The sequence below is a fragment of the Bombus huntii genome, chromosome 11 (assembly GCF_024542735.1).
Source record: "Bombus huntii isolate Logan2020A chromosome 11, iyBomHunt1.1, whole genome shotgun sequence".
Lineage (NCBI taxonomy): Eukaryota > Metazoa > Arthropoda > Insecta > Hymenoptera > Apidae > Bombus > Bombus huntii.
Window position 1 is genome coordinate 5,178,078 of NC_066248.1, and position 24,549 is coordinate 5,202,626.

General features: G+C 39.5%; 1 protein-coding gene and 1 long non-coding RNA gene across 5 annotated transcripts in view; one reads left to right on the plus strand and one right to left on the minus strand.

The window, feature by feature from the left end:
* The window catches only part of LOC126871419 (calcium-transporting ATPase sarcoplasmic/endoplasmic reticulum type), a 54,097-nt gene that overhangs the window by 24,844 nt on the left and 4,704 nt on the right, over positions 1 to 24,549 (plus strand). For 3 of the 4 annotated variants that reach the window (XR_007691647.1, XR_007691648.1, XR_007691649.1), the window contains 11 exons: positions 6,820 to 6,837; positions 12,902 to 12,984; positions 15,105 to 15,491; positions 15,770 to 16,257; positions 16,431 to 17,436; positions 17,526 to 17,746; positions 17,832 to 17,967; positions 18,044 to 18,196; positions 18,261 to 18,394; positions 18,479 to 18,596; positions 18,690 to 19,045. Coding sequence is in view for 1 of the 4 variants with exons in the window: in XM_050630210.1 (XP_050486167.1) it covers positions 6,820 to 6,837; positions 12,902 to 12,984; positions 15,105 to 15,491; positions 15,770 to 16,257; positions 16,431 to 17,436; positions 17,526 to 17,746; positions 17,832 to 17,967; positions 18,044 to 18,196; positions 18,261 to 18,394; positions 18,479 to 18,596; positions 18,690 to 18,807 (2,862 nt within the window). In the remaining 3 variants the exon portion in view is untranslated. The remainder of the gene's footprint in view (positions 1 to 6,819; positions 6,838 to 12,901; positions 12,985 to 15,104; positions 15,492 to 15,769; positions 16,258 to 16,430; positions 17,437 to 17,525; positions 17,747 to 17,831; positions 17,968 to 18,043; positions 18,197 to 18,260; positions 18,395 to 18,478; positions 18,597 to 18,689; positions 19,046 to 24,549) is intronic. The other variant, XM_050630210.1, reaches the window with a different exon arrangement.
* Positions 6,772 to 12,895, minus strand: LOC126871476 (uncharacterized). The gene is made up of 2 exons (XR_007691660.1): positions 7,332 to 12,895; positions 6,772 to 6,985 (listed from the first exon to the last, which is right to left on the minus strand). It is a non-coding gene; the product is annotated as an uncharacterized LOC126871476 (long non-coding RNA).

The following is a 24,549-nucleotide window of genomic DNA, read 5'->3' on the forward strand; positions in this document are numbered from 1 at the left end:
ACTGTGCTGACATATTTCTTGCTGGTAATTTATTTGATCGCGTGTATGGTAATCTTTTGCTGATTGTTTACTTATACTTAGCCTGTGCTTAGCCGAGTTTAAGCAAACTTGATAAACGTTCAAACTTGATTTTCTCAGAAACGAAGCGTCGTATGAAACAATTTTATTCCACATTTTCGATTTATCTTTACACGTACGATCACCCTGTGGCCCGACCGAAGCATCCTTTTATATGGAAATAGTGAATTCTACGCGGATCGGTCGAGTACCAAGTTCCAGAGTGCTTCTGCAGTAAAGTTTCCTTTCTTCCCAATAATTCGTCAATTAAAACTCTACTTGCCAGCGTTGAGCAATTCGAGGAACCATAGAGCTTCAACAAAATTTTTCCAATCTGTCCGTTTAAAGAGCGACGTGACTGTTCGTATTTATTTTACAAGATAAAGAGAATAGCGCGCGCACGAACAATAGCACCGGCAAGTATCCTTCGAAATTGGCTCTTATTTTGCGTCTGAAAATCTTCTTTGCGATCTGTAGAACCGTATCGTTTCCTATATTATACAACAGATCTACATCTCGTCACGAACAGCCGCTAAACCCTGTCTTCCATCGTAAATTCCGCTCCAACTACTGCAAACCTTGTAACGAGCGAATTAACGCGAAGTTCGTGCAGACTTATCAACTCTGCTTCGTCACAGCTGCTCCTAAACTATTTAAAACTTCCACGACCACGGAATTATCCTCTTTCCATGCAGATTCTTTCAAAATTCTCCGATCCTTCGAAAGATAAAAAAAGAAAAAATGCCAATTTATCCTAAAATTTAAATCTGGATTCTGTCCAAAACTATCGCGTGGTTAAATCATTTTTCTAACTCGAGATATCCAGCGCATGAGCGAAACCGAGATCCAGCGACAATATCGCGTTTGTCGTATCTGCTAGCGAGATTCGTCGATAGTCTCGCCGTGTGCCGCTAGCTCAGCTTTGTGGCCCTGGCGTTGTCATCGTGTGACATCGGCTCAACGTCGCGTGATTAATCCGCAACCGTGACGCTCCAACAACGGGAAAACTGCATTTTTTTTTTTATTTTCCTTTCTTTTTTTCTTTGCGTCCTCGCGTGTCCCTCGTCCACCAGCTGTTTCTGATCGCGCTGAATACACCGGAGATGCTGCATTGTTTCCGCGAGAGCGTGTTTCGTTGTTGCGGATGTACGTACGTTGAGCGCGTTGGTCGATGTGCATGTAAATGAGTTCGTTGAAACAACGACGCGGGTATTAAAGGCCAATGAGTATAATGAGCGCGAAAAACTTCGTGACGTTCACGAGCAGGATTTGCATACCTATCGCGAGTCTTCTATAGTTGCGCGATGCTTATGACGACAATGAGTTACGCTTACGGACCTTATTGTTAGTCGTAGTCGTCGTTGTTGCTTGCTATGGTGGCTTAGCATCGTTTAGACAGACTTTTATTGGGCTATGCTTCTGTAACTGCAAATTTGGCGACAATTATTCTTATTTAATCGTTTTCGACACTTCGGTAACGTGGTGACAAAATTTCAGTTTCTTTCGCGAAAATTTCGGATTATGTTTTTTAATTAAATTATGGAAGATTATTTTCACAAACTTCGCGTTAATTTCATTTGCCTAATTAAGAGACAAATAGGTGGGATAAAAGGCACGACATGGAACAGAAATTATTAACGTGTAATTTTACAAAATATTTTGCGTCTGGTTTAGCAGGAAAAAATCCTGTGTAGCGTGCGATCAGGGAAAGTTTAGCGTAGAGGGTACGTAACCCACGAGGCAGGGAATGTGTTAATATCGTATTAACCTTCTTTTAACCAGACTTTTCCTTGCTCGTCGGAAAAAAAGTTACAGTCGAATCTGGTTTTCCATTGCGATGCGAGAAGTAATAATTGGTAGTATAAATATATTGTTTAACGAAAGATTACGGCTTCCAGGTACACGCTGTTGCAATTTATCTTAAAGATAGGTACTCTGAACCGTACAGATGTCTCGAACAGTTGGTTAACGTCGAAATACCCTCGTCTATCGAGTAGCTAAAACTGGTTCGTCACAAATGAAAAGACACCCTTGTTAAATAGGGTCAACTCTCCCCCATATTATCATAAGAATTAAATGGAACAAACATATGGTGCTAGGGGCGGCTTAGGTCCCCGAGAGACTCCTATACTGTAACACCTAAATAGTAAATCCATAATAACAAGCTTTTGCTTGGTCTTTTGCGAGGAGAGTGCAAGATCTTGCGTTTTGTTTAATTCAAAATTCCCAAAATTTCTAATCTTATAGGAGCATAAACTGTTTTAAACTTGAGATGTTTCTCAAGGTACGCTTCACGGTTGAAGATTCGCTAATGCATCGAACTACGGCTGAATTATTATTTTATTATTGTTACTACTGTGAAAATTAGTATTCTATATACGGTGTGAAAGAAACACGGACTACCGCGTAGAACAGCATGTAAATAGAATTGAATTTCAGTTCGATCAAAGTTCGGTCAAGGATAGTTGGTTGGTTCAGGAGGTAGAATACAGGTTAATTGGTTTGTTTTTACAGCGAATATCGTACAATATTGCGTTGTGGTTCGTACATAGATACGTTAATTCACCGCGACGGAAACCGCGAGGCGTAATTCGCGCGTGTGAAAGCCGCTAAACGCTCGAATAATCCAATATCGAATCGACCGTGTTCGAATGCCAATTGGCGCGACTCGGAAGAGCTTGAAATTACGAAATCCTAGCGTACGATGTCTACTCGTCTAATAGAAAATAAACTGGACAGAAAAAAAAAGAAGCTGAGAAGATACGCGGAGTAAATTTTTAATGAAAATAAACGGTGGCGTTGTTGAAAAAAGACTATGATCTCTTTCCGATACTCTTCGTCGTGTTCGATGCAACAGCGAATGAGAATGATACTTTTATGTATTCTTTGTTGAAATATGAGACGCCGAAGAAAACAAGTTTCTGCTTTCAGAATTGTAAATTGCCTTCATACGGCATTTCTATACGCGTGTATGTGGGCACACGCACATGCGCTTACATTGAATTCTTACAACGATAATCTGGTTTGTTCCACTTGCGAGAACTGGCTGCGTTTGCACTGTATGTCAGCAGGTAAACGTTGAAAAATATACGAAGTTTATTTCATTGCATCGAACTTGGTGAGCCGAAGGAGATGTTACTATTCGCGTGTATGTTATTAGCCTCTACGATAGTTAAAGAAACAATGGGAAATGTAAGAAGATGTCTGAATTAATCATTGGCCGTGGAAATTGCTATTGAACCGTTGAAAACCATCTAACCGCTTATCTTCCCTGAAAACCCGGGCCAATTGCCACAAATTCAATCCCCTCGAGCCTGTCATCCGCAAAATCCAAACAACCCCGACCTCTCTTGGCTTCGCGCCATTTCCTCGTACGAAAATTCGTAACATGCACGTTCCACTTCTCGTGTTTCGGCTCTCGCTTTCACTCGATGCGAGAAACACCTCTGTTCCCATTCAATCCGCGATTTATTTTCCTTTCGACGAATTCTCAACATTTTACCAATGTAAACACGATAGTCGCGTCTCGTGTCGGTACCAATGAAATCTCAAATATTTCCTACAAACTGCACCACGTATTCGTAATAATTTCCTATGGTAATTGTTGGAGTATCTCTCAACACAGTGGAATACTTTCGCGAGCCAAGTATACTACACACGTTGTAAGTACGAGCAACGAAGACATTTTCTCGTTACATTTATCGAAGGACACTGATAAATTTTATCCTGACACGTTCGACGAAAACTCGACGGAGTCCTTTCCTGACGACGTTTTCGTTAATATTTTTTCAACGACCTAACGCGTGTTTTAGCCATTTCTCAAAGAAGAGTTCTTGGAGTAAGAAAATATTCTTCTTTTAATTATTTTCCTCGCGGAAGGTAGGAAACACTAGGAATCGTAAAAATCTTCTATCTAGGAAAAGATAGCACATTTTTAAAGTAAAAAAATTAGAAGATAAAAGCGGCGAAGAACATTCAATTTTTATTGAATATCATATCGTGTCCTGATACTTGATACTTATGGCAGATAGTGTACGTGGATCTACATAATTCGTCTTGATGGTCGACTGTAGAGGCTCGATGATTCAGGGGCTCGGGAAGAACGTTTGCATAAACAATCCACGAGCGCGTAACTTGCGTAATCGGCTGATGCATCGAAACATTCGATCCATTAGCACCGCGAGCATCGAATTCTACGACAGCGATGTTGTGTAGTGCGAATGCTTCGAAGGTTTTCGGGTTATTTTAAGTATCGTGTGTCGATCTCTCGAGAAATCATCGATCCCTATCGATAATGCATTAGCTGATGCGTCGTGATTAATACAAAAGCTCTCTGTGCTCTTCTTCGTTCCGACGTATGTTACTAGCTTTTCAGTTCTTATCTGCTTCTTATTTTCATCCATTGGAACTTTAAGATACGAACGAATTTCTTCCTTGTGATCCATTTCTAGAATAATATTGTACAAATTTTCGGTCAAATGCAAAAGAAAATATCGAACCTTACGCGCGAACTAATTTTAAAATTGCTTATCACGTTCTTCCCTTGTAGTTTTTACTTTCCAGCTATCCAGGTAAACAGATAACGTTAAAAATAATCAGCGTTACCTGGAAAAAAATTATAGAACAAATAGGAACAGTCTTGCAACCTTCCGAAGACACAAGTGGCATATTTAGACTAACCAGGAGAAATCAATCGCTCGTAGAGTTTTTAAGTGTCGAAGATTTAAAGAAGGAGGCGAATATAGCAGAAGAATATAAGATTTGCTTTTCTGTGTAGATTCTATGTAGATTTATGTTCGCATCAACTACGATTACTTTATTATTAACGAAAGACGAGAATATACTGTTGTTCTGTGTAAGAAAGTAAGATTACCAAATTTACATAATCTTCCTTCCAGCTTGAGCGATATAGTTGCGCTTCCAAAGCTCCCCCGTTAAAATGGAAAGCATCGAGTGTACGGTTCCCACACGAAGTATCCCGAAAGAACAGTTTTCTGCCCTTACAATCGATAGGAAACGAGAGGGTGTGCCTCTATCTACTGGCGCGTTTCCCGGGGAATTCAGCCGAAAAGCGATAGAATCTGAAATGCTTGGGGTCTGAGACAGAAATTGCACCGGATAATCGGGTTTTCCTTTGGTTTACTTTTCAAACTGGTTCCCTATCCTACAGATTCATTTCATTTATATTAACTTGGCCAAGCAGAAGTTAGTGAAAAGTGGACGTAAATGAAATTTACAAACTTTCTTCTTTCCTCTAAAATTCATTACGAAATTAATTATTTAGAAAGCACGCAGCACCAGTTCCTCGTTTAAATAGGTCGTAGGAGCGGAAAATTAGGGGGAAAGTAAATATCATCGAAGAGATACGTGAACAGAGTTTTGAAACTTTCCTGAAGAATAAGATTGCTCGTAAATACATTAGATTAATGCGTATGGGACGTTGCTGCTTAGAATAGTTTCGATTTAAAAGAGATGGCATCAAAGTTACCAAATATAAATCCGACGTTTCAGAAGATCAAAGGCATTCTGTATGTCCTGCCTGCACAATTTTCAATACATAAATTATTTTAACAGAGGCTCTAAATTAAAAGTACTTGCCAGCTAAATTTATTCTTCTCTTTCAAACTATGAAGGAACTAATTCGTTAAAATTATCTTAATAATACACTGTTCATTTAATTATTTTTACGATACACGCACAAGCTCCAAGAATTCTTTTAGAAACGTAAAATAATGAAACCAGTTAATCGCTGGGACGTTACTCTCGCGAACGTATGATATTTAGAACGAACTGGCGCTGTTCAAAATTTATTTGGTGGAAACGATATTTTCTCGATACGACAAATCAAATCTCGCGAATGACGATTGATTCTAACGAGATAAGGACGCTCAGCATCCCTGTATTTCGTGTGTAAATCTGTCAAACACACGATACGACGGGCACCTTGCCGGCTGCCGAATTATGTCAAATGCAGCGCGTGTCATATTAATGGCGTTGATCCGCAGGACTTCAACCGGTACTCGCCTGGTTTCTTCGTTTGAAAAGTCTCGTTTGGAAGAACGGACGAATGGTTTTGCATATTTCTGCCCTTGCGGCCAGCATTTTATCGGTTGTCACGGAGACACGCGTCGATGAGCCGTCACCGTGTAAGGGCGTTTATTATCGACCAGGAAAACGTTGTTTGCGATGCCGGTAACGCGAACGATGCTTCGGCAATTCGAAGTAGGCCACCTTAAAGGAGATGCTGCGAGCTACTGCGACTTAGGCGACTTTCAGATTGCACGTACCAATCGTCTATCCGGCTTTTTAACCAATTAACTTGCGGCAAACATGGGGTTAATTTGTCGCCTGCATTGTCTATATCTTCGACATGGTCATTTGTTTACCTACGAATCATTCCTTTCAGCGATTGATTCTTACTGATTGTAGATACGCTTGCGAGAAATTTATAGAAAATTTATAGAAGATATTTATGGAACATTTGAAGACGTAAAAGTTCATAGAATATGCGTGATGTTTAAAAAATATGTTAACTATCTAAAGTATAGTATTTATCGTTATAATTATAACGTTAAACAGACCTCTTCGCCTAGGTCTTATTGTTTTAGTTGTATTCGTAAAAAAAAAAAAAAAAATGAATTTGCACGACGGTATTTATAAATCTAATAAATCTAAAAATGAAACATATAAAAAAGCTTATAAAACTAGGAATCATCCAGTTTGAATCGGTTATTTATTTGCGTTACATCTTGTCTGTTTCAGAATTGCCAGCCGAGGAGGGTAAGTTTTTCCCAGCGAAAGGTTTCTTCCCTCTGTGACGATCGATACGGTAAGCTGTTTGGATAACAAATTGGCATTGATGCTATCTGTAGAGTGTCCCGGTGTAAACATCGTATTTCCAGATAATGGTAGGATACTTTGCGACAAGCTGGTAAAAATGATGATGATGATAAAGAAATCAGATATGTATTTTAAATAAGTATCTTTATTCAAGAACTCAAGCACTTGTGCATTTCTTTACTTCTTTATCGCTTTTATAATCGCTACCGGATTACTTTTATATTAACTGACGCAGACACATACATACACAGGAGCACATAAAATGTGCATATCGATATTTATTTATTTTTCCATTCAATTTGTCCAATTTAATCGCCGAAATAACGCGTTAACGAAGGTATGCGAAAATAAAAGGAAATAACGTGCGATGAAAGGTGGCGATCAAACTAATATTTAATCAATTTCGAGCATAAAATTACACGCGATTTACATACCACACGCCCTTACACTTGTCAAGAAAAATCCTCGTTGTATTTCTCACAGCATTTATATTTAATGACCAAGTCCAAACGTATTGATCTAATCTCAGTTTACTGTGTTAAGTTCAAAGCTCGATACCGCTAGAACGAAACGTAGAACCAGATAAAAAGACGCTTGATCGGAAAATAACGTTATGTGACGATATTCTTTTATAGCGACCATGTTTTGGCGTTCGTTCCTTGGACATCGCGTAAGACGAGGCTTATCTCAAGACACTCGATGACACGCGCTCGACGTCATTACCAATGTTCTTTTCTAGCGAGAAAATATTCCTTGCGTCGTTGATCGCTTTACAGATCGCACGACGTGGAAACACAGTCGCGACTCGTCCAATGCCAGACCCCTGGCAGTCATAGGTTCTCCCACAGGTTTCAGATCATGTAAAATCGAGGCTTCTTTCTCCTCTTTGTTTACGTATTTACCGCGTAACTCGTAGTACCTTTTGACCCTTTAAAAATAGACGCACTTGTACGTGGTCGCGCCTCAAAAGCCATTCGGCGATCCACTTTCTTCTTATCGTTAGCCTTAGAGCCGCTAACTATTTTTAAAATGATAAATCTCGTGAAATGCGCGGTTCATCCAATTAGTCCAGTTCCACGGTTTTGTTCTTAAGCTGTCTCGAGGGGTTTTCGAGTAATTTCGATGCAGAGAACGAGATATCGGTTTCGTTCCGACCGTGTTTCCTTTTATCCTCGCTTCTCCTTGTGTAAGAGGCACCAGTTAAGCAGTTTAACTTGGAAAGCGCATCTAACGCGACTTCGAAGCGACGTTCCTTTAGATCGGAGAAGAAGATTGTCTCTTTGCGGTTGATTTTTCTATCGGGAATTTAGTACTAGTAGTTGCATAAGCCAATCCTTTTGTTCTTCAGGTCGACTGGAATCAATTTTGTCGCATGGAACGAAGATCATAACTTCAGTAGAATAGAACGCGTCCTTGATACTTCTTACATGTTTCGTATATATTTGGTTGCAGAGTTCGCTTGAATACAGTGGAAATCCATTTACCTGAACCAAGCGAAAGTTCGCAAAGAGTTCGTATAATAGTTGTTCCAGGCTAGTTCACCAATTTCTTCACGCTACGAGCTTACTAAATATTTTCGATTCCCATAACGAGGAATCACGTTCGAAGTACGTATTTTAGATTTTCATTCGAATAAGTGCAAATTCGATGAGCTCGCCTCGAATCAGATTCTAAATCACATTCTCGTTTCAATAACTCAAGTTCGAATAGACTGAGTTCCACTGTACTTTACGTTCGTCTTTATCGTATGATTGATCCTGCTCCATATGAAATAAGTAGATTGCAAAATTTCGGTTTAATAACCGGAGTTCGGATAAATGAATTCCAATCATTTCATATCCAATGTTTCCAGCATGATCGATCGTCTTGCTCGTCGGAGGAAGTTCGAAATTCTCGCCGAAAATGCAGCAACCAGTGGGACGCTGCAATTTTCCCGTTATCGTACTCGATCCTCGTTATTACGGCGCTTAAATCGATCAAGAAGCTCACAGCTGTAAACGACGTCAAAGGAGTTGGTCGATCGGAGGTGTTCAAAGACGCGAGATGCCTTGGGAAATGCGGAACGCGGCAATATCGAGCACTTAGGCCAGCGAGCTGTGTCTGGATGCGAAGGCAGATGCCGTGGATGATAGTTGGCGTCATTATCAAAGCAGGCCAGGCCTGTCTACATTGCATTATCGTTTCACGCGTGCACGTGGTCGTGTACATAGCATAGAAAGAGGAGAAGCTGAAGGGAATAAACGCGAACGTCGGTTACGTCTGTAGCCATTTAATTGCGAGTCAACGTTACGCTGGATCATAAGGTGGTATCCCATCACCTTCTTTGAAGTCGATCTTCCACATCGTTAGGATCCACTCGTTTTCTTGCTTTCTAGTCGGAAGAATAGGACGATTGCCAACGATGGTTTGAATTACGGTTGGATTTATCAGGTGTGAGCCGAGGAATCATGGAATGGGAAGTTGGATTGCTTTGAAATTAACTGTGGAACTTGGCATGAGAATCGAACACAGGATTTTTTTTTTTTTTTTTTTTTTTTTTTAGTATTTTTGCAACGTTCTTTTGTGTTATGGAGCAGGCAGAAAGTTGTTTCGAATGAAACAGTTGTTGGAATAAAGATGGAGAAGCGAATGATTTTTTTAATAGTTTTACAACATCGATTGAATATTGCTGTGCAATTGATCATGGAACTTACTGCTAGAACGAACATCGAGGGAACATATCTCTTAGTATTTTCGAAATATTTATTTGCCTTGTGGAATATAGCTATTATGTTGTTTCAGCTGGAGTTAGATTGACTGGATCGACTTAAAATTGGCTGTGGACTGTTACTCGAAACGAACGATCGGCGTTGAATCTTTTAGTACTTTGGAAACGTTAGTTTGAAATACGACGCAGCTATGAAGTTGTCTTAAATGGAATATTGGCTAGGATGAAAGTCGAGGAGTGTTGAATTCTCTAGCCATTTTCCAGCATATAGGTTGAATCGACCATAAAGATATTCCGGAACGAAGGTGTTCGAGGGAAAAAGTATAGTTTGGAATAAAGTTTCACTGAAATTGAATACAATATTCTAATTTCGAAGAAGTTTTCGCTTGAATTTTATACGATATTAAAATTTCGAATTTGGTATTCAAATAAATGCGAGGCTCGTTCAACGTTTCTAAGACAAACAACATTTTCAAGCAGCAAGAGCTTTATATTTCCTTTGCGTCCATAAAATCGCGACACCAAGTATAACTATTGGTAATTGAAGAGAGTGGCACGCGATCCGTCACCACGAGTCTCGTGTTCCTCTATGCAGTTTAACGTTTAGTCAGAGAGAACAACGAGACGTTATAAACTTTTCTCGCGAAACGATATACGTTTATTTCTACCTTGAATCATTACGTTGCTTTTCTAATCAGATCCACTTCTTCGCGTTGTATGATCCACGTCACACGTTGACACGTCGACTGTCACGCGAATCCGATACATTTTCTTCTGGCAATAGATCAAAATGTATAGTACGCCATGGCGTTTAATTTCTGCCAACTGTTATACCTACATCGTATTTACGATCTTGTTTTTTGCGCCGATATTATCAAAGCCATTCTCATTGTTGAAAATTGATTAGTCCATGGCATTTATCTTACTTTAATCGTTCTAAAAAATTTAGTAGCGTGAGTCACACCAACGACCGTCGTCTCTGTCGAAGTGTTCAACCGATTTTTCCGCAAAGCAACGATATTTGTTCGAAGAATATTTCATATCACCCGAGAGAGCATAACAGGAACGAACGACGTAGAGAGATACTCGTAAAAGAGACCTCGTAACTCGATTTAACTTTAGAATTATGTGAAACTCGTCCCTTAACGCTTCAGTTTCTCCCGGTCCGTAAATGCGAATCCAGAAGTTGGAAATTGGAATTCTCGATTTCCAATCCCTGCATTTCCGCGCCAGCAAATTACCGGTAAATCGTTGCCTTTTCGGCGAGTCATCATCAGCTTTCTCGAACGAAGAATCGGCTATTGAAAATCGACGTGTCCAAGTTACGTCGAGCTCTCCGCTTCGCGTAATCACGCGCTTCCGTTGCTGTTAATTTCGCATCATAATATTCTTCACTAAAAATTGTATTGACGTAGATTTGTTAATCGTGGCCGCGTTAATGCGATTTCTTTCACAATTTAACGACACCGGCCGCGATCTCGCCGTGGCCTGTCTCTCTTTTCTCTTTCTCGTCTTCGTTCGTTGCTCGTTCTCTGTCCGAACGTCACCGATCGACTAACAATATCCGTATTGCGCGGACAAATACGGTGATGAAACTGATGCTTGCACAAGAGACGTCAAAAAGTACTCGGATGACATTATCGTCGTGGAATCGCGTTCGAAAGAGTCACCTTGATTGCCAACGCCATACGAACTTTTCAACTTTCAATCGCTTTCGTCCTATTTTTCTTTCTCTCGTACTGAAAAATGAATTACGTATTTCAAGCCTTTGAAGCTTTTTCCGTGTTATATCTGAAAATCGGATAGACAATGTCCGTGCTCTGGTTCGTTTATTTTAAACGTGTCAAGCTGTTTCGCGCTTTTGGAAGCACGTACTACTCTGCAAGCGTTTTCATTTAAGTAAATTCTAAAAATTTACATATATAATTCGAAGAATGGTTTCATAGAATAATTTCGGCAATATCTTTTACCTTTCGAGTCTTCTCTGTATAATATCGAGAAATTAGATCTGAAACCATAATTTGTCGCGCAAGATACAACTCTACAAAATATTTTATAGTCAAAATTGTAACCATAGAAGATTACCAACCATGATAGAGACGTAAAGTGCATTACTCCGGCACGAAGCTATTTTATAAAAAAATTAAAAAAGGAAAGGGGGAAAATTCAAAAATTTTAACGAAATTGGAGTGCAAAAAGTGAACGTTAAAAGTGCTTCTGGCGGAGGAAGAGGATCGAAAAGCGCGGGAGACACGGATGACGAGGTAGAAACGCGTTCCTATAATTGCTCGGCAATCTGATTTTCACTTGTCTTTGCTCGTAGATTACAATTAATGAAATCGTCGATCGTACAGCACGTTGAAGCGACATGACGTCAATCGTATGCTGGCAAAAGGCACTTGCTATCAAGGACACCATAGTCTGCTCCCGATTACTCTCGGTTCTGCCATCTTTTTCCTCTCTCTCTCTCTCTCTCTCTCCCCCCCCTCTCTCTCTTTCTCTCTCTCTCCCTCTCCGTCTCTCTTTCTCTCTCTCTCCCTCTCTCTCTCTCTCTCTCTCCTTTTCTCCCTTTTTTCCACGTTTATCCATAGAAGATAGATCACGAAGCCAACAGATCGCGATAGGTTTTCCCTTGACGATCGCAGTTGTACCTGTTGTTTCAATACATTTTGCAACTGAACCTTTTTCCCTCAATGACACATGAAGATGACATACGAAGATTTTGATTTCCTTTTTGGGAATGACAATCGACGTAGGATTTTATTGACAGTGGCATCGAAGTACTTAGCTTGGAAAGTTACCATTTCTTTTTTTCCCCAATGACAATATCTTTTTCCTTTTTTACGTTAAATCGAAATATTTAATACTATTGTTGCCGCTGATTATTTGCTATCGTTCGATAAAACCTATGTTACTCTTGGTCGTACGTTATGTAGGAAAATTTGATGGATTTTTCTAAGATACCGCGATTCGATGATATCAACTCGGTGGTTGGAGTGTCTTCTTACGTACATCCATCGATTCTCCAAAATGATACTGATATCATTTCTCTAACGAATAAACCATTTTCCTTCTGGAAATTAAACTACAATCAGTTTCGTTCAAAAAGAGAAGAAATGATTAAAAAAAAATATGCCAATTTGTTCCTTCCATCCAGAAGCTCCTATTTTTATAATAACGAATCGAATCATAAACGTTGGATCTATTTACCGAGACGATCGTCCTGTGTGTGAAGATATTTTATCCGCAAGAATACGGAAGAACGATAAAAATTTAATATACTTTTGGCAATTTCAGGAAAGTCCATATGGCAACTCGTGTTGGAGCAATTCGACGACCTTCTAGTTAAGATTCTTCTATTAGCCGCTATTATTTCTTTTGTACGTATACATTCTATCCACGAATTATGACATTTTTGTTCCATATCTATCTATCCCATCGGTAGTTCATCGACGCGCGATAAAAATTTTTCTTTCAAATCTCGCGGAAAAATAGCTGCTATCGGTTTTAATTTCGCAAAAATAGCGAAACGATAACATCGGTTACAGCGATTCTGACGTTCACATGGCTTGAGATTGTTTCAAGTACATCGATGACGATCATAGATAGCATTTCGATTGTGATAAAAGGGGTAAAAAATTTGTGAAAAATTATCGACACGCTCGAATCGTTAATCGCCGTTCGAAATACGTCGAAACGTTTTGCTTTTTTCGAAGGTAAACGTTCGAATGCAAGCGGCCACCGTTTATTTTTAGACGTGACGCGAAACAACGGTAATTAATAAAATCTAAACGGTGCATAATAATGCTCGTCCGCGGGCCGCTTAGTGATTATTAGTTAGCAACGAAGTCGTACGTACTATGTTTACGAGCGGGTTCAAGGCTCACTCATTATAAATACATCTGGTTTCAAAGGTGAAAAAATAGCCTATCGATCTGTCGCCGAGCTACGCAGAGTATAGTTATCCTTACGCACGTGTAGAAGATTCGTAATAGATGTTGCGAACATATCGTCGAGTTTAAGACGTAGAAAGATATCTGTTTAAACGCGGCAGATGCAAATCATTTGATTCTCTGGATCTTTCGAGTATTTTAGTTAAGCTGTTTTATAGTATAAAATAATAGTTGCACTAATTTTTCTTAGTTTTTTATTATCTCGATCAGTGCTTAAGTGTCATTAACAAAGGAATTGACTGATACACGCTGATCTGATTAAGATTTTGCGCAAGTGTTTCGTTAGACTTATTTAAGAATTTAGACGTAATTCGTTCGTACCTGTCTTTTTTTCTTTAATGTGTGTGGATATAAATCATAAACGCAACAAGATATCAAAAAAATGGTTGAAATAGAAGTTATATCGTGTTATGTGTGCGAAAATTGTTTTGAAAAATTCATCGTTCTTCGGAAATTATATAAAAACGAGACTTTTTTTCAAAAAAATTTTCGCACTGTTTTATAGATCTCAAGACATGGTATAACTTTTTGATGTCTTTTGTCGTTCACGATTTATTAGCACACTTGCATAAAAGAATCAGCTCGGTTAAAAGGCTTGATATCTATTTTAAAATAAAAAACAGGCACGAACGAATTACGGTCAAATTTTTGTATGAACACTTGTACAAAATTTCATCCAAATCCGCGTGTATCAGTCACCAGGGTTCCCGTGTAAGTTTTATATTCTAAAAATCCTTTTCTGTTCTTTTAACTATTATTCCATATACAGGGTGGTACAAGCGGAAAGGGGGTGATTCTACACGAAAAAAGAAGTCGAAAATATAGAATAAAAATTTTTCGTTTGAGGCTTTGTTCTCGAGAAAATCGACTTTGAACTTTCGCTCGGTACGCATGCACTTTATCACGTCTCGTTATAACGTACCGCACGCGTACCGAGCGAAAATTCAAAGTCGATTTTCTCGAAAACAAAGCCTCAAACGAAAAATGTTTATTCTATATTTTCGACTTCTTTTTTCGCGTAGAATCACCCCCTTTCCGCTTGTACCACCAGTTACCAACCACCCTGTATACGAGAGCGGAACTATCGGGCAACATTTGAGCTGCAAAAATAAAACATACGTACACGGTGATTTAAAATTTCCCAGTCAAAAATCTTTCGTTTGTTATTAATAAAAATATTGAACGCGCGATAAGAGATTATACAACGCACCGATCGTTGCTGCCGCTAAAAAGAATTTCAATGATCTCGTATAATAAAAACGTCTTGTATAAGCAAATTAGAGAAATGTCGCCGACCTATCGGTCCTTCGACCTGTCGTTCTTCGTTTCGGGACAGTACGACAATAAGTACGTTCTTGCTTCCTTTGTTATACATTTTCCCTACTGCCTTTTAGTGATAACAATACTGTTCAGAAGCATTTTACATTTACACAGTCATATATGTATATCATATATTTCGTCTATATCTATAACTGAGGCAGGAAAAATCGCATGATAGAAACCTGCACGAATGTATATTTCTAACGAACGAATTCACGATTCTCCAGGTATTAGCTTTATTTGAGGAGCACGAGGATGCGTTCACGGCCTTCGTCGAGCCCTTCGTCATTTTGCTCATTCTTATTGCCAACGCCGTGGTCGGTGTGTGGCAAGAACGTAATGCCGAGTCTGCGATCGAAGCGTTGAAAGAGTACGAGCCTGAGATGGGCAAAGTCCTGCGAATGGACAAAGCCGGCGTGCAGAGGATTCGTGCCAAGGAGATCGTGCCCGGCGACATCGTAGAAGTGTCCGTCGGTGACAAGATCCCGGCCGATATCCGTCTAACCAAGATCTTCTCGACTACCCTCAGGATCGATCAGTCTATCCTGACCGGTGAATCTGTCTCGGTGATCAAGCATACGGATCCTGTGCCTGATCCACGTGCCGTCAATCAGGTTCGTGTAGTTGATATAATATTCCTATGGTTTTGCGAACGATGAACATTAAGGCTAAAATTTTCTTTCGGGTATTTAGAGTAATATTTGGAATAATATCTGGTAACGAATTTCAATAACGATATTGAGAAATTGACAGGACGCGAAGTCGGTCAGTTTGACATCTAAGGATCTGCTAACTGATCAGACCATTGACCAAAATTGATAAAACGTTCATAATCTTATTTCCATCTTACTTTTTCCTTCCGTAATAATTTTATTTTCCTCTCGTCACACAGGACAAGAAGAACATCTTGTTCTCTGGTACTAACGTAGCCGCGGGTAAGGCTCGCGGTGTCGTCATTGGAACTGGACTGAACACCGCCATTGGTAAGATCCGTACCGAGATGTCCGAGACCGAGGAGATCAAAACGCCTCTGCAACAGAAACTGGACGAGTTTGGCGAACAATTATCGAAGGTTATCTCCGTGATCTGCGTGGCTGTCTGGGCTATCAACATTGGCCACTTTAACGATCCCGCTCATGGTGGATCCTGGATCAAGGGAGCCATCTACTACTTCAAGATCGCCGTTGCCCTGGCCGTAGCCGCCATTCCCGAAGGTTTGCCGGCTGTAATTACCACTTGCTTGGCTTTGGGTACCCGTCGTATGGCGAAGAAGAACGCCATCGTGCGATCCTTGCCATCCGTCGAGACCTTAGGTTGTACCTCTGTCATCTGTTCGGACAAGACTGGTACCTTGACCACCAACCAGATGTCTGTTAGCCGGTAAGTTATGTCGATGGACTATTAGCACGATGTTCGTAATTTTTATGCTGATTTGGGAATTTTCAAATTTTCGTGGTACCAACGTGGCACTAGTCGAACGTTCATAATGATGATTTTGTGGCCAATAATTAATTCTTGTATATTTCTCTCTAAGAATTTACAAATTGTTACAGAATGTTCATCTTCGATAAGATCGAGGGCAACGACAGCAGCTTCCACGAATTCGAGATCACTGGTTCGACCTACGAACCAGTTGGTGAGATTTTCTTGAGAGGCAAGAAGATTCGTGGTCAGGACTACGAAACTCTTCACGAAGTCGGTACGATCTGTATCATGTGCAACGACTCCGCTATCGATTTCAACGAATTCAAACAAGCATTCGAGAAGGTCGGCGAGGCAACAGAGACTGCTCTTATCGTTCTTGCGGAGAAGATCAATCCGTACGGTGTCTCTAAGAGCGGATTGGATAGGCGTAACACGGCCATCGCTGCTAGACAAGACATGGAGACGAAATGGAAGAAAGAATTCACTCTGGAGTTCTCTCGCGATCGTAAATCTATGTCTTCTTACTGTACACCCTTGAAACCAACTAAATTGGGTACTGGACCGAAATTGTTCGTTAAGGGCGCCCCAGAAGGTGTTTTGGACAGGTGCACGCACGCTCGTGTTGGATCTACCAAGGTTCCTCTTACATCTACTCTGAAAAATCGTATATTGGATCTGACTCGCCAATATGGTACTGGCCGAGACACTCTGCGTTGTCTGGCTCTTGCCACTGCTGATCACCCAATGAAACCCGACGATATGGATCTTGATGACTCCACGAAGTTCTACACGTACGAAAAGGACCTCACCTTCATCGGTGTCGTTGGTATGCTTGACCCACCTCGCAAGGAAGTATTTGACTCGATTGCCAGGTGTCGTGCCGCTGGTATTCGTGTTATTGTCATTACTGGCGACAACAAGGCTACTGCTGAAGCCATCTGTAGACGTATCGGTGTCTTCGGTGAAGATGAAGATACGACCGGAAAGTCGTACTCTGGACGTGAATTCGATGATCTTCCTTCGTCGGAACAGAAGGCTGCCTGCGCCAGAGCTCGTCTGTTCTCTCGTGTAGAACCCGCTCACAAATCCAAGATCGTTGAGTTCTTACAAAGCATGAATGAAATTTCGGCTATGGTAGGTTATTTAATCGATACTGTCTATATATCGTAAGAAATGTAAGTCGTGATTTTTATTTTTTATTTTTTTTCCTTTCTCGATCATAGACTGGTGATGGTGTAAATGATGCGCCTGCTCTGAAAAAAGCCGAGATTGGTATTGCTATGGGTTCTGGTACCGCTGTCGCGAAATCTGCCTCTGAGATGGTATTAGCTGACGATAACTTCTCTTCCATTGTCGCCGCTGTTGAGGAAGGTCGTGCCATCTATAACAACATGAAACAGTTCATTCGTTATCTGATTTCTTCCAATATTGGTGAAGTCGTAAGGTTTGTACGGATAAACCAATATGTGTGTCAAATATTGATTAAAGAAACGGTAAACAACTTACTTAATTCTTCTTGATAATTATAGTATATTCTTGACTGCCGCCCTTGGTCTTCCCGAAGCTCTGATCCCTGTACAACTTTTGTGGGTCAACTTGGTAACTGACGGTCTTCCAGCTACTGCACTCGGTTTTAATCCACCTGATTTGGACATTATGAGCAAGGTAACGTTGTCAAGTAAATAAGTTGTATTTTATGAAAATGTAAAAGGAAATTATAATTATATTTATAATATTATAGCCTCCTCGTAAAGCCGACGAATCTCTCATCTCTGGTTGGTTGTTCTTCCGCTATATGGCTATTGGTGGATATGTAGGTGCTGCGACTGTTGGATCAGCCGCGTGGTGGTTCATGTACAGTCCGCATGGACCACAGATGAGCTATTATCAATTGGTAATTATCATATTAGTCGATGCTCTTGATACGTCATCGTAACGATAATTGCTGTGATTTCCAGACTCATCACTTGGCGTGCTTGGGTGGTGGCGATGAATTCAAAGGCGTTAATTGCAAGATCTTCACAGATCCTCATCCCATGACGATGGCTCTGTCTGTACTCGTAACCATTGAAATGTTGAATGCTATGAACAGGTGATACCATACAAACGAATCTCCTCTTGTAAACGTTTAAACTTATATTAATTTCTACTTTACTTTCTTTTTATTTCCTTTCAGTTTATCTGAGAATCAGTCTCTCGTCACTATGCCGCCCTGGTCTAACATGTGGCTCATTGCCTCTATGGCTCTTTCTTTCACACTCCACTTTGTCATCCTTTACATCGACGTCCTTTCGGTATATAAAGATGCAACAAAAAGAACTGCTGTTCATTTTCTCACTGTTCTTATATGGATGTAATGTAATAACATAAATTATTATTTGTTTTAGTCTGTATTCCAAGTTACTCCTCTAACGGGCGAGGAGTGGGTTACCGTTATGAAGTTCTCCATTCCAGTGGTACTTCTCGACGAAACTCTTAAGTTCATTGCCAGAAAGTTCGCAGATGGTGAGAATCCAATTGACTCAGTGCTTTGGATCGTTCTAATGTGGGCTGTGTTCTTTGGACTATTAAGTATTTGTCCCATATAGAACGTCCGTGAAAACAAACATTTAGTCTAACAGACAGTGTTTTTCCTATGGAAAACATTTTGCAACTGAGTTCTCGGACTTGCAATTGCATTTAAACAAAAACCGAAGTTCTTCCCCGTTGCCCGGGAAGCCTCGAAGATAAGTTATTAATTGAAGTGCGTTTAAGTGAGATTTTAACCAGTTTGACTGTTGTGCATGGTGTTAGTACAACCAATACAGATTTGCCACCAAGGCCCACCATGCCCGCATCACACCGTACCCTGAAGTCGCTCTACAATCATATTACGGGTTTCAGTGGCTTCGAGTGATAAAAAAGAGACCCCGCGCAATCAAAACTATTGTGATTGTTAAATTATTTTCTACGAGTGCCTTTTAAACATTAACTTTCCCTCCCCAACAAAAGAAAAGAAAGAAACGACACCCACCAATGTTTTTTCTAACCTTGATACATTAGTACACCCGTTTCCCTAACCCTGTTGTTAAAACGTATACACATTGCATGATATTTGAGCACAATGCACTTCTAAAACATTAATTTATTCATCGATAGTTTGTGGTAATACCTTCAATTCTGTGTAGCCTGTATATTACTGTTTTATACGTACTGCACATCTGACGATGTCTTAGCGTTTTATAACTGAGAAGCAAGTTATTGCAAGTAAAGTCGAATATCAAAATTCTCTTTGAATTAGTTAAAACATCGACAGAATAGAGTCCTAGAGAGCATGTTGCACGATATTTTGCGGTAGTTCTATTTTTGGGCACTTAACTTTTCTAACGCACAGCAGCACACACATCATACAATTTTGTTCCTTTCATTTTTACTTGGAGAACATCCTTAGATGTTTTATATTTTCCATGCCGTATTTATTCCTAATTTTAATTTTCTCTCACTGTTTATCTTTCTATCTAACTCTAGCCGCTTTTGTTGTTGCTTGTTCTTAAAACACTTGTTGTTATTCGTTAATCCTTAGCACTTGGAGTGTCTCCTTCGATCAAGACGACAAAACTGGAACTGCCTAACCCGTTGCTGAAATATCAACGCAGAGATTGTGCATGAAGTTGAAAAATTAATGGATCTCACCTTTGAACCCGTCTATTAACTATGTCTTCCTTCCCTCGTAGACGAGTAATTGCATGCACAACCGTACTACCGATGGTAAATCCTAACCAAAACAAGAATATTCACCTCGTAGAACAATCACTATCAATGGTTTTCGAATCCTGCTGTGCTTTACCTATTTCCTTGATGATACTCAATTGTTACATCTGTTTAAGGCATTCTTTAATTACTCGATATTTAGCCTGGTACAAGTAAGAGTCAACTTCAACAGTGTACAGGTAAAAAACGAAATTTACGTATACTTTAAACTTTACCTTTGAATTACGTTAGCACGGCAGGATCATCCTAACATCTTTGCACTATCATTGCATCCACGCTGTTACCTTCACGTGTACTTTACTGGATGTGATTTGTGTCTAAACAATCGATGCCACGTAATAGATTTGTAATACCACTAATTCACCGGACACGGACTGCAAAGGCTCGTGCGTATAAGATACAAAAAAAAAAAAAAAATAATTCGACACTGATCTATGGTCTTTGACAGTCCGTGTCTCGTCATATTAATCTCCCTCAGGATGGTGGTCTGAACACGAGAACGCTCGATCAGGAAGTATATCTTTGTTCCTATTAACAACAATTGCCGACAGTTCAAGGCATTGGAATCTCTTCACTTGACTCTTTCATTGTGGAATTATAGGTAAATAGCGGACGATAGTTTTAGCGTATTTGAATAATATATCATTTCTACGAAAGTACACTTTATCAGATGAATAAAATTGACTTTAATCAATAAGTCGACTAAAGTGGATCACCGCGATGAAAGAGTTGACACCATCACGAACGTTCACTGTCCGATAATCTATTTTTTCTCTCTTTTCTTTGTACAGAGACACGATATAGTTTTCACATATAAGAAATTTGTAAAAATGAATGTTATGAATGTTATTTACCCTGGACAGTATAAATGTGTTAGATCAGTTCTTGACACGTTACAAACGTTGCTCAGTCGAACGTCCAAGAGAACTGCATACATAGCTTTTCCTCTATAAATACTTTCATATCCTCATTATCATCGTCGTCATCGTTTTCTTCTTTCTCTTCTTCTAGTTGTTCTTGTTGTTACAACCAACGTAGATAAGAATGCTCGAGCATCGAACGAGATTTCGAGTTCAGATTCGCCATCAGATACACCCCATGCTATATAATATACACGCGCCACATGCGAAAGCGAAAGATCCGGTGTCGTCACGAGTATACGTGGGCCTTTTTAACGCATCTAACTGCTGTCTCTTAGTCATTTCTCTCATTCGGGGTTTTATAAATCGTACCACGTTAGGAAGATACGAGGAAAAAAATAGTGTCATTCGGCCGAGTCGAGTGCCGTGTTTTCATTTTATTCTTTTTTTTTTTTTTTTTTTTTTTTTTTTGGCGAGCAAACTAAGGCGAAAGATATAAAAATCGGATAAGCCATTCCTCGACCACGTGCAAACGCAACAAGACTGACGATGTGGCCTCGAGGATCAGTTTGCGTACCTTTTGCGTTCAAAAAAAGACGAGACGATGAAAACGTTCTCTCTTTTTTCTCCGTTCTTTTTTTTCTTTGTGTGTCCACCGTTCGTTCGACGCGACGAGTGCATATAATTAATTTAATTCTGCGTGAGACAGCGCCATTCGCAGTGTAACGACTAGTGTAATATATAAATATACATATATGTATGTGTATATATATATTAATTACCGGTTAGGGCGCCATACTACTTTGGTATGGACATAATTAAACTTAATCAGACCCGTGAAGCAAGGATTCGTAAAGAAACATCGAAAAGACTTGTACAATCCGTTTGTCCACGTGCTTAAGGTGCAGCGCTACTGCGTGCGCGCACTCTAAACCACGCTTTTATTTTATTTCATACTTTTCCCTCCTTTCTCGACTGTATTCGACTCACTAACTTGTATGTTTTATTCGAAATAACGGAATTTACTTTTTGTACAGCGAGATATGATGAAGTATCGGCACGATTTTCTCCGATAATCTCGTGCGAGACATAGTCGATAAACGAAAAATGAAAGTGTAACGTTATAAATGTTTAGCCTTTCCTCTTTTCTTCTTTCCCTCTCTTCGAATTTAATTGTCGTATCAGCACGGAGATATCAGCGAGGATCGTGGTGCCGATACGGTCAGAAAAAGCAAAAAGAAATATTAAAAAGATGATCGAAAGAAAACAAAAAGAAAAGTAGAACGGTCTGACAGCACTTCATCAACGCTCAATAAACATTGACGAGAGAAATTCCGTGCTTTCTTTCGTTCACTCGACGTCTCGAACGTTTGTAAGTACTTGCATATTGTGTGGATTGTGTTCTCTTCATCTTTCACTTTTCCTTTTCTTTTGCTCTTCGTTCACTTCCTCCCTTTTAATTAACTCTCATTGACAAAAGATCCGTGACAAAGAAGCCGAGGAGCAGTAGAGAGTGCCATCGATGAAAGAGAAGGCCAATGCAGCGTTGGGCAATTGATCGCACTATTGAATCGCGATCGGCGCGCGCCTTCGAGTATATATCTCCTTCGATCGACGATCGAACGAGAAATTATTTTGCAATTTGTCAGGAAAAAAAAGAAAAAAAAAAAGATATATATATAAGTATATATATTTTGACTTATCTACCTTCGTAGTATAAATCTTCTCATTCAAACCTGAAGAAGATATAACTCGAAACGTATTGATTAACAATTGATTAATAATAATAAAGAAAAAGAAGAAATAAAAAGCAAGAGGGGGAGAGGTAAATAAATTATTGACAGTTCCACGTTTCTTCGCAAGAAGCTTGCCCAACGCTTCAAGTAACCTAATCTAGTACGATATAGCTACGATGATGAAACCACGGTCGCATCGTTCGTGCAGGAAGTACCTATTTCTAATGATATAATGAGATAATAATAATATTAATATTAATAATAATAATGATTAATAACTTATAATAGAGAGTGCGACTACATTGAATGATTTTTTTTGATGCATACTATCATCGCCACGGATGCACGTTGTGGCGAGCCACGGTGTGTAATGATCCTAATTAATTAGACCCGGGTATATTCATAGTTTAACGAGTAACCGGGACGAGGTTCGATCTTGTACACGGAAAGAAGAAGTTAATAGTAATATAAAGAATTATAAACGATCGCGAGTTACTCGCAGGATCGCTATGAAATAGAACAGTCTATATATATATATATATATGTATATACATATATATATATATATTATACGTGTATACCAATATTTCGATCGATGATTGTAAATTAACAAAAAGACAACGTCGATCGATTTATGGGCGACAGATATTTTCATCTGTCGTTAGTAAAAATCGAAAGGTTTATTTATCAGCTTATTTTTATTTATTCGAGTACACATACACACAAACACACACATATATACACAGAGAAGTTCGAATCGAGACCGGAACAACAATTATAAGTGAAAGTATAAATATCGCATCGCGGCTATCATTAATCTCAATACGATGATTAACTGCGGTCCGATCTAGTGCGTTACTTGTTGTAATAAAAGATAAGAAAGAAAAAAGAAAGAAAGAAAGAAAAAAAAAAACAATGGTGTGTTACTAATGCGTGTTCGAAGTTTCATTGATCGGCCTACCACGAGTTAGAAATTACTTGATAAGAATACGGTATATAATTGAGAAGTGGCATCTGCCGCGTGTACGAACATCGAACACTTAATACAATGTGAACTGTAATAAGTGTTTGTCTCCATTCACGCCTGCGACTATTTGTACCTTCTTCTCTCTCATTCATTCACTTCTCCTGCCATTCCCGTGATCTGTTTGTATCTTATCCTTTACTGTACTACGACGTCCCGTGCCGTGGTTAATATTGTTAGCGATTTCTGGGTGTACATGGTACTTCTTTTTTTTTTTTTTTTTTAAACATATTTTCTTTCCTCTTTCTAGTACTTTTCTTTTTTTGTTTATTTATTAGGTTTGGAGATGAAGGAAATAAAGGTTTTTGATCACTCGAAGTGACTTTCTTAAACTTCGTTCCTATATCTTTTTTTCACTCGGTTTCTCGTATTTTCTTCTTCTTTTTCAATTTCTAAATCGAAGTACCGGCAGAACGTTTGTTCGCGGAACGTTTAATGGACACTTGGAGACCTCTACCATTCTTAACTACCGTAGCCTGGATCAGAAATTGCTCCAGGATTCCGACTCGCTCCGTTATCGACCGGACGTGCGAGGAATGGTCGAAAGGATGTGAAATTCGCGGGAGTTCGCTCGTGGGACCGGAAGCGGACCAGTTCGGAATCGTCATCCGCGACTCGAAGCTCGAACAGTCACAACCATCTCGCGTTATATTATACATCATCATCACCGGCCATTCTGTGTTCCCCTCGGAATTGTTGTTTGAATTTTTTGCATGCTTCCTCAGAACAGAAAAAAAAACACAATTTGAAAATCAAAGACGAACAGAATACCAATTTATAACTGTCCTGTTGGCCTGAATGACTGAACAAAAAAAAAAAAAAAAAGCAATCTACTCCTAATCGAAGAAGTTGACCCCGACACACTTTTCTTTGCTAA